At 38.8% G+C, this 15396-nt stretch overlaps 1 protein-coding gene across 1 annotated transcript in view; it reads left to right on the forward strand.

The window, feature by feature from the left end:
- hpse2 (heparanase 2) overlaps positions 1-15396 on the forward strand; it is a 51560-nt gene that overhangs the window by 32353 nt on the left and 3811 nt on the right. Inside the window, exons 6-11 of the mRNA XM_026309611.1 lie at positions 1539-1586; positions 8077-8170; positions 8869-8975; positions 9137-9251; positions 12766-12911; positions 15096-15242. Of these exons, the coding sequence (XP_026165396.1) occupies positions 1539-1586; positions 8077-8170; positions 8869-8975; positions 9137-9251; positions 12766-12911; positions 15096-15242 (657 nt within the window). The remainder of the gene's footprint in view (positions 1-1538; positions 1587-8076; positions 8171-8868; positions 8976-9136; positions 9252-12765; positions 12912-15095; positions 15243-15396) is intronic.

Genomic DNA, 15396 nt, shown 5'->3' on the forward strand with positions numbered 1-15396 from the left:
TGACAATGTAGTAAAACACAGTAATAAACACTTTCATCAACACTGTTGTTAATCATTTATTAAATGTTTATTTTGTGTTAAATGAGGCATTCAGACATGTCATGTGTAATGTTTCACACACATGATAATACTGATAATACGTTGTCCATGTTAAGGTCTAAAACAGTCCACTCTTAACCACCAGCGAATGAATTCAGGTGATACACTAGTGTACAGTTCATGATTGTTGGTCTTGGGCAGTCACCATCCACATAAAACATTTACTTTCTGTTCTGAGTGGCTGAAATGAAGCTTTCATCAGCACTCTATTAGACTGTCACCACAGATTTAGGCGCTTCTTTTTTACACAGTTTACAAGACGGTCAGAAGTGACAAAGGTAGAATATAGAGCTTAGGATTTTACTGGAATTGCTAAACAAACAGGGAACAGCATTCCTTTTAACCAAAATAGAGTCCATAAAGTTAAATGAATGTGTGCTAAACATACAGCGCTGTCACACACACACACGTACGAGTGTGCAGCTACATGCACAGCAACAGTTTAGTGTCTCAGTATATCTCAGCTTGAATCTGTCTCCAGCTCCCTTCTGCAACCACACACATTTTGACAGGTAGTTGGAACATATAGGAGAATGAATAATTTGATATGGGTCTCCCTCCTCTATGTACTTGAGCTACTTACATAAGTGAAACCATTAGGGGCTGCTGTTTATTTCACTGAGTGCTGACAGTTTAAATTTACTCATAAATGGAAAGGTTTGCGTGCACCATAGTTTGTATGTTTGTATGTGTACGGTACAGACCAGACTGTTGAGCGCTGGACTCAGAGGAAAGGGATAATGTTGAAGAGGAGTGGTGAGAAGAGGAGGAGGAGTGAAAGGATGAAGATGAGAGAGCTGGAGTATCTGCAGGTCACTAGTGTCGCATTTAACGACGGGCTGATTCTTTGGTGTTTGACACTGTTACGAGGGGGTGGATCTTGTGCTTGACAGCCCGACTACTCTGCCGCTCTCAGGAAATAAGATGAATTAGACACTGAGCAGCTCAACAGTCCAAATATCAGAGCTGCACAGACTAAACAAGCCAGAATGGTGAAAGTTGTGTTTTTGTGACATAATGTTTAGAGACACCCTTCTCAGACAAGCTGTTACCCCCAAATATGGAGCGATTTGAGTCAGGTAGAGTAGGAAACACACACAAATCCAAAAGCTCAGGGGGGAGGAGGAACACAGACTGCTGGAAGGACTGTGTATGTGCTGAGTTTGTAATTGTGTATAAGTCCATTAAAAGGTGCACAACATTTTTGTCTTCAAGCAGAGTTTTGAGTTTGTATGTAAATGGCAAATTCTACAGGCTACAGAAATGGCTCCAGAAAGTGTTTCTTGCAATATTCCTGCATCCCCAGGTCCTACAGTATTAACACTATGTTAATGGCTCTAACTGTGAAAAAAGGACCCAGGTCATTAAAAAAAAATGTTTTCATGTTAAATTTAAAGTGCCACTGAGTTTAAGACGGCTCTGTTTTTTCTTCCCTTCAGGTTCATGAAGAATGCTGGCTCTGTTGTAGATGCAGTTACGTGGCAACAGTAGGTATTTTACCCTTTTTTCCCTATTTTATTATTTGTCCATAGAAAACCACATAATTGACCTGCAACCTCTAAAACAGTGGACCATTCACTTAACTAACCATAAACCTAACAGCAACAGCCATGTTGTACTTTTACTTCATTATCGGCACACTGTGTATATGCAGTAGCTAGTAATAAGCATTATTAACACTGTTACTGAGAAACACTGATGTTTAATGAGCAGAACTGTGTTTATCCTTCAATGTTGAACAGCAGTAAAAAAAAAAAAAAAAAAAGGCACACACGGTCGGTCTTATAGCCTAAAAATGTGTGTGTGTTTACAAATTTGTAACACCTGCCATTTGTACATTGCATGTACTGTAAGAAATCATACAAACATATCAGTGGTGTGGTTTGATCTTTTGTCTCATGTTTCATCTGTATCTCTTTCCACACACATGTAAAAAAAAAAAAAAAAAAAAATGTGCGTGGAAAGACCCACCCACTGTAAGCCAAGACAAAGTCTATGTGACTGAGTGAGTGGTCATTAAGGTGAAGGTCGGATCTAATTAGGAAAAATTAGAAGAAATGGAGGGAAGAAGGGTTGTCAGCAAGGCTTAGAAAAACACCACCCACACTGTTAAAATCAAACCATATGCTCTGGCTCATTCCCTCTGTCAATTAGCCTGTTTTACACTAGAGGTCCAGATTCCAGTCTAACCAGGCTGCGTGACAGAAACTCTGACCTCTACAAAAGAAGCCAAACTAATAAAAGTAGAGACCACTCATTAACACGTCTACAACAGGTTTTACTTCATGGCAGCTGGCTCAAGTTGTTTTGAATCAGGCGCAGTGGGTCAGAAACGCAGCATTCATTATAAACTGGTTAGGAGCACCATATGGATTTGTTAGAGGACGTCTGTCTGTGGCTTATGGTCAGAGGTGTTCTGTTGGAGCTTGTGGTGTTGAAACATGTGGGTTATGTAGTGAAATATTTTGTACCTCCAGATCACAAAGCACTGATGATGTGGTTTGCATTATGTTATAGTGTTTTTTCATAAACATTTTAATTTCACATTTGCAGCATCTTGTCTGAGTTACTGCTTATTCATTTTTGCTTTTACCATCAGTTCATGATCAGAAAGTTTATTCATTTTCTTTCTGTTAGTGTGACTTTCTTTCCATTTTAGCCCATTTTGCTGCAATATTAGGTTTTCTTTTACTTTATAGAAAGAGTTTCTCCATTTTTCCAAACATGCATGGCTGAACATCTGTATACACAATTTTTATTTTATTTTCAGAGCACTTGAAGCCTAACACTAACTTGTCATGTTAAGTAAGTTAAATAGTCAATTGACCCAAGTCTCTCACTCACCCCAGTGGTTTGTAAACATGCACAATGTCTTGATTTAATTTGCTCAGATTTGGAAATATAAGTCTCTGAGATTTCTGCCCATCCTGCCAATACCATGGAGGTGAATGGAATTGAATTGCCAGTGCTCACAGCACTTAAAGAAAATCAATGAGGACATCTTTCTCCCTAGAAACAATGTCCCTGTTAATCTGGACTTAGCATCAAGCACCCTGAAGAAAGGAAAACTTTAATCATAATACAACTTTAATTTGATCTTTGTCTAGATGTTGCCTTGACATACACAAGCTTGTTGTAACACCAGTATGAGATCTTAATCAATTTATCAGATTTACAAAATTTTCCAATACCACTTATCTGAAAGAAATCAGCTTTTGAGATACCACAACAATCCAAACATTTTTTTTGACATATGAGTACTGTCGTTTTACTTCAAGATTTTTATTTTGAAATTCACGAGTCCTGTGAACACCACAAACACATCCCTATTCAGCTCTAATACAATGAGATATTATCAAACATGTTAACTTATTTTTTGAGATATAGAAACCACCGCAAAGAAAACCAGAACTATCTGCATGGTTTGATACCATGAATGTAAGTAAGAAAATATCTTTTCCATAATTGAGGTCAGTTGATTCTTTAATTACACACCTAAATGTTAACACTCACGCCTTCTTAGTTTAGTGAACATGTTGCACCTTGCCTAATGGGCTGCTTCCTGGTGAGAGAAGTAGGCTATATTTTGAAGTATGTCATCATACAGCTGCCAGTTCTAGCTGTGAAAATATGAGCAAGAAAGGTGAACAAGACAGATTTAACCTTGTTTCACAAAATTAGCTGTTTAGATGCCCCTGAGCAATGCACTTAATGTAAGCCCTAATTGTTCCAGCAGTGATGTATTAGTGGTGTGAACATCTGAATGCGAGACAAACAAGCACAGACCCCCTGCTCAACCCTTTTGAAATAATGAAGTGTTGACGGATACACTTTAATGACCATTGCTTTTGAAAAGGAGCACTTTGGCCGGAAAGCAACTCTAAAGCGTTTTCAAAAGCTTTAGAAAGTATGATTACCTCTTGGCTTTTTGCACAATTTGTGTTGTAGAGTTATTACTATGATACAATTTATATTTCTGCTTATAAACTTGACAAAGTTTTTACAAAAATGAAATATGTTATTTACTGTGCAAAAGCTTTCAGCACCTGAATTTATTACTTCTTAGACGCCCCTTTGGCAGTGTATAGAGCTTAGACTGTTCTTGGGATAATCTACAGCTTTTGTAGACCTGGATTTGGTACAGTTTAACCCATTCAATGCAGATCCGCTTAAGCAGATAGGATGGGAAGCGTCTGTGAACTTCCATCATCTGCCATCATCTGGCCTTTGTCTGGGCCATTCAGTGCCAGTCAGAGATTGAAACCACTGCAGCGTTGTCTTGACTGTATGCGTCAGATCACTGTAATGCAGAAAGTTCAATCAGTATTTTTTAAATTCTCATTTAAATGTGGTTTGGCAAACATCAGCTGGGCTGCATGTCCTTCCAACTCTAGGAAGGGTCTTTGTGGTTCTAAACATCTTCCATGTCACAATTATTGAGGCCACTGTGCTACTGGGAACAATCAAATCTTTAGAAATGGGTTTTTTAATCCTTGCCCTGATTTATGTTTTGCCACAGTTTTATCATAAAGGGCTGCAGAGTTCCTTGGACTTGGGCTTAACATGAAGTGAGATTTGTGCAACTGTACAGGCATGTCTTTCTAAACAATGTCCATTCAGTTCAAATTTGCTAATATAATGGACTCCAATAAAGTTTTAGAAACATTAAATAAAATGATTAACCCTAATATGATGCATCTAACCTTGTTGCTTGTCAGAATGAGTGGTGCTACAGAGCCTGGTGTTCTGCTCCTTCGCTGCTGACGAGAGAGAACAGCGATGTGAAAGATTTGCAACCTTTCCTTTTTGAAAATCACAGAGTGACCGTAAATTTATTGATGACTGAATTTACTGACTTCAGCTGCTGCTATGCACGGACTGATCTGATAATATCCTGCTGGTCCACATCAAGAACTCACAACTCTTCATACTTTGCTACCCTTCCATTCACCCCAGAATCTCCCCAGTACACCAGATGGCTATTTGATGCTTAAATATGCACTTACTAGAAATCAACTGTTACAGACTGTACTCAACACAGCTAGTTAATTAATTACAGTTAGTATTTAGTATGTTTTTATACTCTAGTACATTTATTCCAGTTTTGGTATTGCTACTCTTCCATCCCTGCTTCCATCCATCCTTGTCTTTTTTGATCACATCTGTTTCTTTAATCTCTATGATGTTTCTGTGTTAATAGAGTGTAGATAGTTTTGTTAGGGAGTTGTCTTTTGATGTGGTGCTGGCACTCAGTGGGAGTTGTGTACAACAGGCTCACCAAGTGGATCTTTTATGTGTAAAAACATTCAGACTCTTTGCGCTTTATTGAATCCTAGTCAATCTGGCAGCTAAAGGAACCTGTCACGGTTTGTGATGAACAAAGGAAATGTTCAGGGTTTTGTTTTTGCAGCTTAGACTTGACCAGAAGTGGAAGGATTATAGATTGGTGTTTGTAAACTTGCTCCAGATATTAAGACAGCTTTCTCTGTATTTATTTCCTTCTGCAGTTTCTGCTCTACTGAACCCCGAAAGCTAATCTAGTGTTCATTTGTATAGCTCCAATAACTTGTTCTGTCTGATTCTGTTTCCATATATGAACTGGAATGTCTTTCCCTGAGATCTGGGCTGAAGAATTATTGTGCGCTCTCGGGAAAGATGATAGGATAACCAAATAATTTGTGTAAAGCTATGACTTAATCCGTGTGTTGTTTGCAGTTTGAGGCCAGGGACAAGCTCAGATTGCAACACCACTGCACCCAACATGAACTAAATTCATCTGTGTTCTCAACAGTTTTGTTTAGACATCTGTCACATTTTCACTGAATTTTCCAAAACAGGTTCAAGGTTTGACTATTGATGATATTACTTTTGCATTGTCCACTATTTAGTTGGTTGACGGTTTGCTTGAGTTGACTGACATTCTCTAAGTAACTTTAATAGCCTCAAATGTAAATTTCCTATTAAAGTTTTATTTTTAAACAGTGTTTTCCTGTTTCAGTAGAAACAAGTCTAAACTGTAGCTGCTTTAGGCAGGACTGAACTGAGCTGATCTTGTCTGTTATTAATAACAGTTGTTGCTTTGATTCAGAGGGAATATCTAGAATGAGTCATAGATTATTTTTTTAAATCTCTAATTAAACAGGTGCCGCATCTGTTTCTTATGTCATGATATTGGTAAAAATTCTACCAATGAATGCCAATGGATTAAGGGATTAGGCTATTACTTTTTCTCATTTCACTTTATGAAATGTTTGAGTTTTGTGCCAAAAAATGCATCGACATAAGCCATTTTACCTCTTGTGCATGGGATTTTCACTATGTGCAGCAGTCTTGATTTTTGCTCCATCTATGATGTCACTGGGTTATAACATTTTGAAAACATATTTTTTCAGCATTTTGGTGATGGTGATAGATTAACTTACAAGGTTATATTTAAGGCTGGATATCAAGTGATTTAACTCCTGAGAGAAGATGTTTGTATGTTGTTTAACTAAGTTTTAGTTAAAACACAAACAATCATTGAATGAGAGGTTGAAGGAAGTTTGAGTTACACTTGGAGGTTTTCTCTTTTAGAGGCTGCAATATCTGGAAATACCTAAGATCAGTTGTATGGACCTTAAAGCGCTTAAAGGTGCATTATCTGATTGTGTTATAGTGACTAATAGTGCTCTTAAACTCCCAGATTTCCTCCCAGCTAACTGTTGCACTTTTGTAATTCAGCACAGGAAGCTTGGGGATTTGGGACACTGTTTGCCACTGTAACTAAACCAGGGATTTGATCTTTAACTGGTAACAATTTAAAGAGTATTGTGTATTCTTGATAATGCTGTGCTGGCATTTCCCAGTGTTAAAACGTTCTTATGTTTATGCTTTACATAAATAACTTTACCCACGAGTCAACTACATAATGTAGTGACTGCTTGACTGACTGCCATTTGTTTCGAGACATAAGAGAGTTTGATTTTAAGACTCATTTTTCCTCTTTTTTTTCTTCTTCTGCAGAGCAAATACAATAAGAATGTGTTTGATTGTGCCTGAAACATGAACTGGTGTGTGTGGTTGTTGCTTTCTTGTTTTCTCTCTTGGATTCTTGCAGAGGATCTTGGAAGGGCTTTCTGTCTGCCCACAGGGTGATGGTTCCTCAGATCCTTGGCTCTGATTACCAATAAAAAGTTCTCTGATCATACTTTCTTAACATCACCTCTTATTATCATCTCTGTGTCTTTATCACTTTATCACTAGCACACAGAATCATCACAGATGGATTTCTTCATTGTTCACTGTATAAAATCTCTGTTCTTCCAACGCCTTTCTTATGCAATCCCACATTTCTACACAGAATTGGGTTGTCAGTGCACTAAAGTATAATTGAATATGACAGTCCCTTTTCTTTATAGGTGTTGGTGAAATGTTGTCTTGTGTACTACATCTGTGAGACCAATGAAAATGAGTTTTGGTTTGGATTTTCAACCTGCAGTTGTTTCATCGTTTTTTTTAATACTATTGACATACCTTATAGGTGTACATGTTATTATAATATATTGTAGGATCTGATTTACTACAGTGATGGAAGTAGATGGCACTGAGATTGTCAACTGCATAGATTTGACCTAAATAAACTGAATGACGTTTTTAATAACATGAAAAATCAAATAGGTCATACATAAACCATGGTACAGTTCTTTAAGTGAGGAGATTTTAACTTGTAAATTCAATTATCCAACAAGGAGAAACACCATAATATAATATATAGTTTTCATTATACATTTTAACTTTCATTTTGAATTAATTGTAAGTTATGTGAGATCAAACAGACCAGGTTAAGCAGGTGGGTGGTTGGATGCGTGGATGGACAGAGAATCAAAATGAAGCTTGTGCATTTTTTTTTTACCATGTGTAATAAAAATCATGTTTGTTGCTCATAGAGTGTTTATAGAGTATTTCTCTCACAGCATTTTCCCTACATTTCCATTACAGTTATTACATGGATGGCAGAGTGAAGACAGTGGAAGACTTTCTAAAAACTCGTCTACTGGACACACTGACAGAGCAGATTAATAAAGTTATCAAGGTACTTTAATTTCCTGAAATGCATCTGTTGTAGATAATCTGCATTTATAAATAGCATATTTACAGTGTGCTGTGTATATCAACATCACTTACTTTCAAAGTAGCAGCTTAATTCATACCCTAAGACAATTCTATTTCTATACTGTGGAGACAAAATGAGGTTATGAGGTTGTGAGGTTGTGAGGTATGTGATGCATATTTCAGAAGTCATATCTCTGATCTTTTCCTTTTTTCCAACAACTTTTATCTGTAAATTTAGACCTTAAGACAACCTCAAAGGTAGATATGAAGAAATAACAAATTTTTCTCATGCGATATATTTCCATACCTTTTGAGTCTGCCCAAGTTATGGATCATTCAGACCTCAGCCAGTTTTAGTGATGACAAACCACATGTGAAAGCTGCAAGACTGAGTCCTCAGGTTGAAAGGTTTGTTTCCACCATGAGGCAACATTAACAACAGTTGCTCCTGTGGCAGACTTGCTGAGTGGTAAGAGATGAACAGTGCCAAAGTGCCTCAGGGAAAAAGAACCACTGATTCCCAGGAACAAAACTTAAAACGTTCAATGAAATGTAATGGGAGGGGGAGTATGTAGAAGTCCAGCTTTAATAGCTTCTCAGTAAGTATCAGAAAGGCATAAGAAAGGCATAAGAAACAATAGATTGTTGATACACCTGCGTTTCCATCACTCACTGCAGGCTGTGAACACATATTCTCCTGGAAAGAAAGTGTGGCTGGGTGGACTGGGACCTGCATGGGCAGGAGGCATCAGTAATCTGTCTGACACTTATGCTGCTGGCTTTCTGTAAGTACAGTTATCATATTATAGCTTCTTACGAAAATCATTATGATGAACTGAACCAGCAACACAAGATAACTTTGAAACTTGTTAACGAAAACAATATTTTTTGAAAATCATCCTTAACGTTTCCTCTAGGTGTGTTATTGTGTTTTTATGTGTTCCAGGTGGGTGAACACACTGGGTATGGCTGCTGTGCAGGGGATAGATGTTGTCATGCGTCACTCATTCTTTGACTATGGATACACACACCTTGTGGACCAGCACTTTAACCCTTTGCCTGTAAGTTTCTCAGTTTCAGTTCAGTAATGTGTAAAATGGCTGTAGGCTCACATTGTAAGTGCCTCAGTTCAGCTTTCCTCGTCATAATAAAAAGGATCTGCACTGATCTGTCCTGTTACTCTCTAGACCTTTTTCTGTCCCAGGCCTAGTTCCTCGATGTCACCTCTTGCTTTTTCCCGTGGGAGCTATTAGCTGAGATGAAAGGCGTTTAGCGGTGATGAGTGGTTAGACGCAGGGGCGAAATGCCATGTAACCTTAGCCCTTTGTCAGTAGCTCAGGACAGTGTCATTGCTCCCCTCAACCCCCTTCACAACTGTGTGCTTCTCTGTGTGGGACAGTCGGCCGGTGAGAGATCTGCAACCTGAGATGCTGAAACACAGACATGTTAGTAAAATAGCCTGCAACACTGTCTGAAATGGAACTGCTCACTCACAAGTTCCTCCATAGTTTATTCTGTATCATGGAGGAACAGCAATTCAATAAACGTAGGCCGGAACGCTGTATTAATAATCAGAGCAGTTTACTATGTATAACAAGGAAAGAGTTTTTTAATAACACAGATGTTTTCAAGGCATACATCTGAGTGTGTAATGATCTGTATTGTATAGTTGATCAAAGGAGGTGTTCCTTGGGACTTTATTTCTTTTAAAAAGTTGGACTTTTAAGTCTTGACTCATCTTGTTTTGGTAGTATAAGGCGTGATAAAATGTTATCATCAGCCAAGTTAATAAAAGAAATTTATTGAGTTCATTAAAAAAAAAAGCTGAAGCAGAACAGGGGTGAGAAAGTTACATTTAGGACATGAACAGTAAATCACTGTTCCAGCAATAGAGGAAAATGATGAAATCAAAACATTTATCAAACATTTGTTGTTATTCAAGATTCTTTTTTCTAGCTTTGGTGAGAAGTAGCTGTTACAATGAGTATTGGCAATTCCAAAATACAATGTTAGCCACTAATGTTATTGGTCCTGAAGTAATCACTTCTACAAAATCTGACAATAATTTTTCACTGAAACGCTCATTAGCTCTCTCTGGCAGGCTCTTTCTTAACCCACACTTTAAGTATAAGATATTAAACAATTGAGATGGCTTCATTTTTCTTCCCTCTTTTCTGGGAATGATGGCTTCCTGCTAGGATCACAATGCTTTTAACATGGCTGGGTGTCTCAAGGTTGCACCAGCCTACCTGCTGAGAGAATTCACTGCAGGGCCAGCCTGTCCCCTGCATGGGAAATTTATGACCTGGCCCCTTCCCCTATAAGATGACTCCCCCGTTGGCAGAATCTTGTCAAAGCCCCCGGCCCAATGGATGACTCAACCACTTCACTGGTTTTCACACTTATCCCTTTCTTTTCTTTCTTACTTACTTTTCTGTCCCACTTATTCTTGCTTCTCCTGTTTTGTTTACACTCCACATGTGCCTGTTGTCTTCCTCCAGTGTTGGGTTGTAAACTACTAAACCGTGATGTGATGGTTGTTCTTGTATGGAAGAAATGTAAGTATTTACCATCTGGCAAAATGTGAAGACATGTTGCTCCTGTCTGAAAAGACAATGTTGCCTGCTTTCAAGAGGAATAATATTTCAGCTTTAAAAATATATATATATATAATTTTGTAGGCTCGAGAAACTATTTACTTTTTTAGATATAAAGCCACCCTTTCCCGCATGCTGAACTCTCCAACTTGAAAACATTCAATAATCTCCATATTATGGGTACACTTGTACATATTTTTACCTTTTACTGGAACTGTTTTCCTGTTTTCATTTGTAACGGCTATTATCTTTTTATTGTTTTATGGTAAATCCACTTAAAGTTGAGGATTGTTACCTTCTTGATGGAGCTAATAAAATTAAAAACGCTGATGTTGAATTTCCAGTTAGATTCATCAAAACACTGCAACCACATACTTAGATTTTTGGATTTTGGAAGATTAACTGGGTCTCAACATGGTGGTCTGACTCTTATTTAATCTGTGTAGCAAAACAATAATGTAATTGTCAACTGTTACTCTCTTTGTAATCCTCTATTCCCTTAGCTTTGCAGCTGAGGTTTGATTATCCTCTGGTGGTTTTACTTTTCTGAGGTTCCTGAGAAGTTGCTAGTTTACTTGGGCCTCCCTGTCTTTTTTTTTTGCATTTTATTATGGGCTTTATGGTATTTTGATTGGATGTCAGACTGATAGTTGTTCCTCCAGCTGATGCCTGTCTTTGTGCCCGTCTATCTATCTGGAGGGGAGCTGCGGGCAAAGACCAGGGAGACAATTAAGCAGGAAAACATGCAGACAGTCAGACTGCTCAGGATTTAGGACCTCAGCTGTCATCTCCCAAAAAAAAAAAAAAAAAAAAATCAGTATTTATGTTCCAGCAGTTCCTGCTCTGGTCAGGCCATAGTTCAAACTATATCAGTTTATTGATGATTCTTCTATTTCAGTTTTGAAATTTAAAAAAATGCAAAAGTGTAGGATCTCTTTGGCCATCTTGCACAAATAAAACTCCAGAATGATGACTGGTCTTTGTTTATACAACATGCAATAATCATAGATCACAGTTTTGGTCATACATTCATCCATCCATCCCTCTGCCTGTGGCCAACACTATACAGTTCCATACTGTGCTCTGCTTCTTCGATGCCTTGGCAGCAAATTAAGTTAAAGCCTGCCTGGAAAAAAGAAGCCCTTAAATGTTGCCATATGCAGGATTGCATGGGAACTTCCTGAGGAACACATGTTGCTCTGGGTCTCTTGGAGAGGTGTTGAGTCTGTGTAGTCTATAGAGTGAGACACACTATGGTGGACCACTCAACAGTGATAACAGAAAACAGCAATTTTATGATGGAGTATAATACTTTGTAAAAATGTCATATTTAAGTCCTGTCAATTCTAAACAGGTTGATGTTTTTAGATGCAATATGACATGTTACATGGGGCAATCAGCCCCTGCTAAATGTTGACTGTCAGAAAGCTGACACATTTTGGACCTGACATCTCTTTTTTTCACCTTGTCACAGGACAGTCTGCTTTGCTGCCACATTCTTAATTCCCAATTTGAGAATCTTAATCTGTTTCTAAAATCACCAGCACATTTCATGGTTGAATAAACAAAATGGACATTTTAGCAATATTTGCATGAAGGGGGACCATTAATCTAGCGCTACTATAATAAAATTGTGATTTAAAAAAAAAAACAAAAAAACCCTTAAAAATTGAAATGGTTTCCCTGCCATCAGTCAGATCAGGGCTTTAAAACTTCATCTCCACACCTGCTTGCTTTTGCATTGTATCTTTAAACAATAAACAATCCAGCCCTGTCTTGAACATTGACGATAAAATGAACCCATACAGTCATAAAAGTAATACCAAATATTTCTGTGTGCGCGCGCGCGTGTGCGTGTGTGTGTGTGTGTGTGTGTGTGTGCGTGCGTGCGTGCGTGCGTGTGTGTGTGCGCGCGCGCGTGTGTGTGTGTGTGTGTGTGTGTGTGTGTGTGTGTGTGTGTGTGGTGTCACCCTTACAGGATTACTGGTTCTCTCTGGTCTTCAAGCGTCTGGTTGGGCCAAGGGTTTTAGCTGTAAGGGTGGCTGGACTGCAGAGGAAGCCGCAACCAGGACGAGTCATACGAGACAAGCTGCGTATTTACGCTCACTGTACTAGCAACTACAAGTACGTGCTACAGCTTTAACTACCTTGGATTAGATTGCAACCTGCACCTCAATAAAGCTACAACGTAGATTGTTATTATATACTGTGATATTTGACATTTTTCTTTATTTGAGGCTGACAGATGACACGGCACACATCTTCTTAGCCTTTAAGGGGTCTGTAGAAATACTATGGGAATGTCCTTGAAGATTTCGATGAAAAACAGACCTGTGCGGTTTTGGCTTTTTCAGCTCCCTGTGTCCTCCTGCAAACACCTGAGGCTCTGTGTCTGGTGGGGAAGAACAAAATCCCCAGCCGTCCCATTCAGCTTCCCATAAATAAGCTGACCACAGACACCCGCTCATTCATAGCTCAGAGCCTATAAAACTTAACGGGTATCACTTATCAGGTGTGTGGGTTCTGTCTCCCTGCCGTCAAAGAGTTGCTGAAAGGGGTGCTAGACTTTTATTCCATCTCGGATTGGCTAGAGGGGGGTTTCTATGGGGAGAGGGAGGGACAATAAGGCGTTCTGTGCTGGGAGGAGAAAAAGAGTGCCACCATCGCCTGTTCAAGGTTATCATTTAACTCAGGCCCAGGCTTTCAGCACCAGGCTAGACTTACGGCTTTACTCTAGACAGTGCTCATTTACAGGCAAAGCATCTCGTACAAAAATAATAAAGTGCTGCACGGATAGATGGTTGATAAATGGGCAGGTTGCATAACCAACACACACACAACCACATGAGGCCTGATGACATGCATGCAAATATGTGTAATAGTTTTCAACAAGCGTACTCTCTAAACCACCTGGTATGTATGGTGAATTTGGGAGGAAAGAGATGCCAACGGCATGTGGTGCTGTTCATCTCCATTCAACACGCCAGACAGTCCTGGACTCATGTGATCAGACAGTGAAGCATTGAGGCAGTCCCTCCTGAATCCAAAGCCACTTCAGTTGCCATTATTTCTGCCACTTTGTGGTTTTACACAGTCAACCCTTAAGTGGACGAACCATTGTAGTCTTAGTGGTTTGACTGTGCTGTGTTAGACAGCAAAGACTATAAATGTGCTCAGGCAGTCAGTGGTTTGAAAAGTCTTTGCAGATTAGATATTTGACTTTCACCGCCCTTTTACCCCTTTTAGTGGTTTGCATGGTATTTTTTTTTCACTTTCCAGTGATGCTCTGACATCAAACAGCATGAACACATGTTTATGTTCCTGGTTTGGATCTCTAAAAACCTCATCATTTGAAAGGCCTTAGAGGTCATTATCTGTCCCTCCATCTAACCATCTGATCTATCACTCGGAGCCATGGTCCACGTTTCTCAGAAACAAAGCTCCAAGAGTTTAACATAGAGCCAGACACACAGTGTTCCCATCAACAGTACAGTGCTTCATTTCTCTTGGTAAATATATTCAATATAAAAAGTCTTGCAGGGTTGCTAAACATTAAACCAAAAGATATGCGATTTTGGAGGTGGTAACTAGGAGAGATCTCTACCAGACTGTTTACCCCTGACCCTGAACACCAAAGCCAACATGTGGTATTCACTACAGCTTTGTTGTCTTTGTCTTCATACCTGGGCCCTTATTAGATTTTATCATGTTTGTCTTATCTGTCTCTCTTAGTTATTTACCTTTGGCCAGTATCCCTATCAAGTTGAGTCCCCAGTGCTTTGCTCTCAGGAGAGGGACTCAAGCACTGTTGTCTGTGTAACTGAAGAAGTGTTGCCTGTTGTGTTCACACCCTTCATCTGACCCTGGCCTATATAACTACAGGTTTTTAATATTGGATATTAGACAAGAGAAGCAGATTTTTGCATCAGATAGCCATTACAGGAACAGTTTAATATGGTCCATACCATAAATATAGATGATAGATTTTAGACTCTTATAAAGGAGAACTTGGTGGCTAGTTCAGTTCCCTTTTTATACAGGCTTTATCTCTATCATTTTTCTACAAGCCTTTTGATCCAGATTTGATCAATGAGCAGTGGTTTGATCCTATAACTATATGTGATAAAAAATCAAAGACTTTCTTCTCTTTGTAGTCATCTTTAATTATGGAGAATTTAATTCAACATGGCAATGTAGTATATAATAAATCCTATTAACAGATGTGGAAAGAAGCCTCTTTTTTTTTTTTGGTGCCTTGATTGTTCTTTCTGAATATAATGTTGTTCACTGTTTTCTGCACGATGACAGCCATAACTACGTGAGAGGCTCCATAACTATCTACATCATCAACCTACATCGGTCGCGGAAGAAAATCAAGTTGGCCGGGACGTTACGGAACAAGACTGTCCATCAGTACCTACTGCAACCCTACGGCACTGACGGACTTAGAGCCAAGTTAGTATCTCTCTCTCACCCTCTCGCTATCTCATACACATGCGCGCATAGGCACATATACAATACACACACACACGCTGGTACTGAATAAATGTTTTCTACCCGAACAATAATATTGTCGTCTTACAGTGTGTTCTGTTTCATTCATGAATAA

Source organism: Mastacembelus armatus, chromosome 15 (genome assembly GCF_900324485.2).
Source record: "Mastacembelus armatus chromosome 15, fMasArm1.2, whole genome shotgun sequence".
Classification (NCBI taxonomy): Eukaryota; Metazoa; Chordata; class Actinopteri; order Synbranchiformes; family Mastacembelidae; genus Mastacembelus; species Mastacembelus armatus.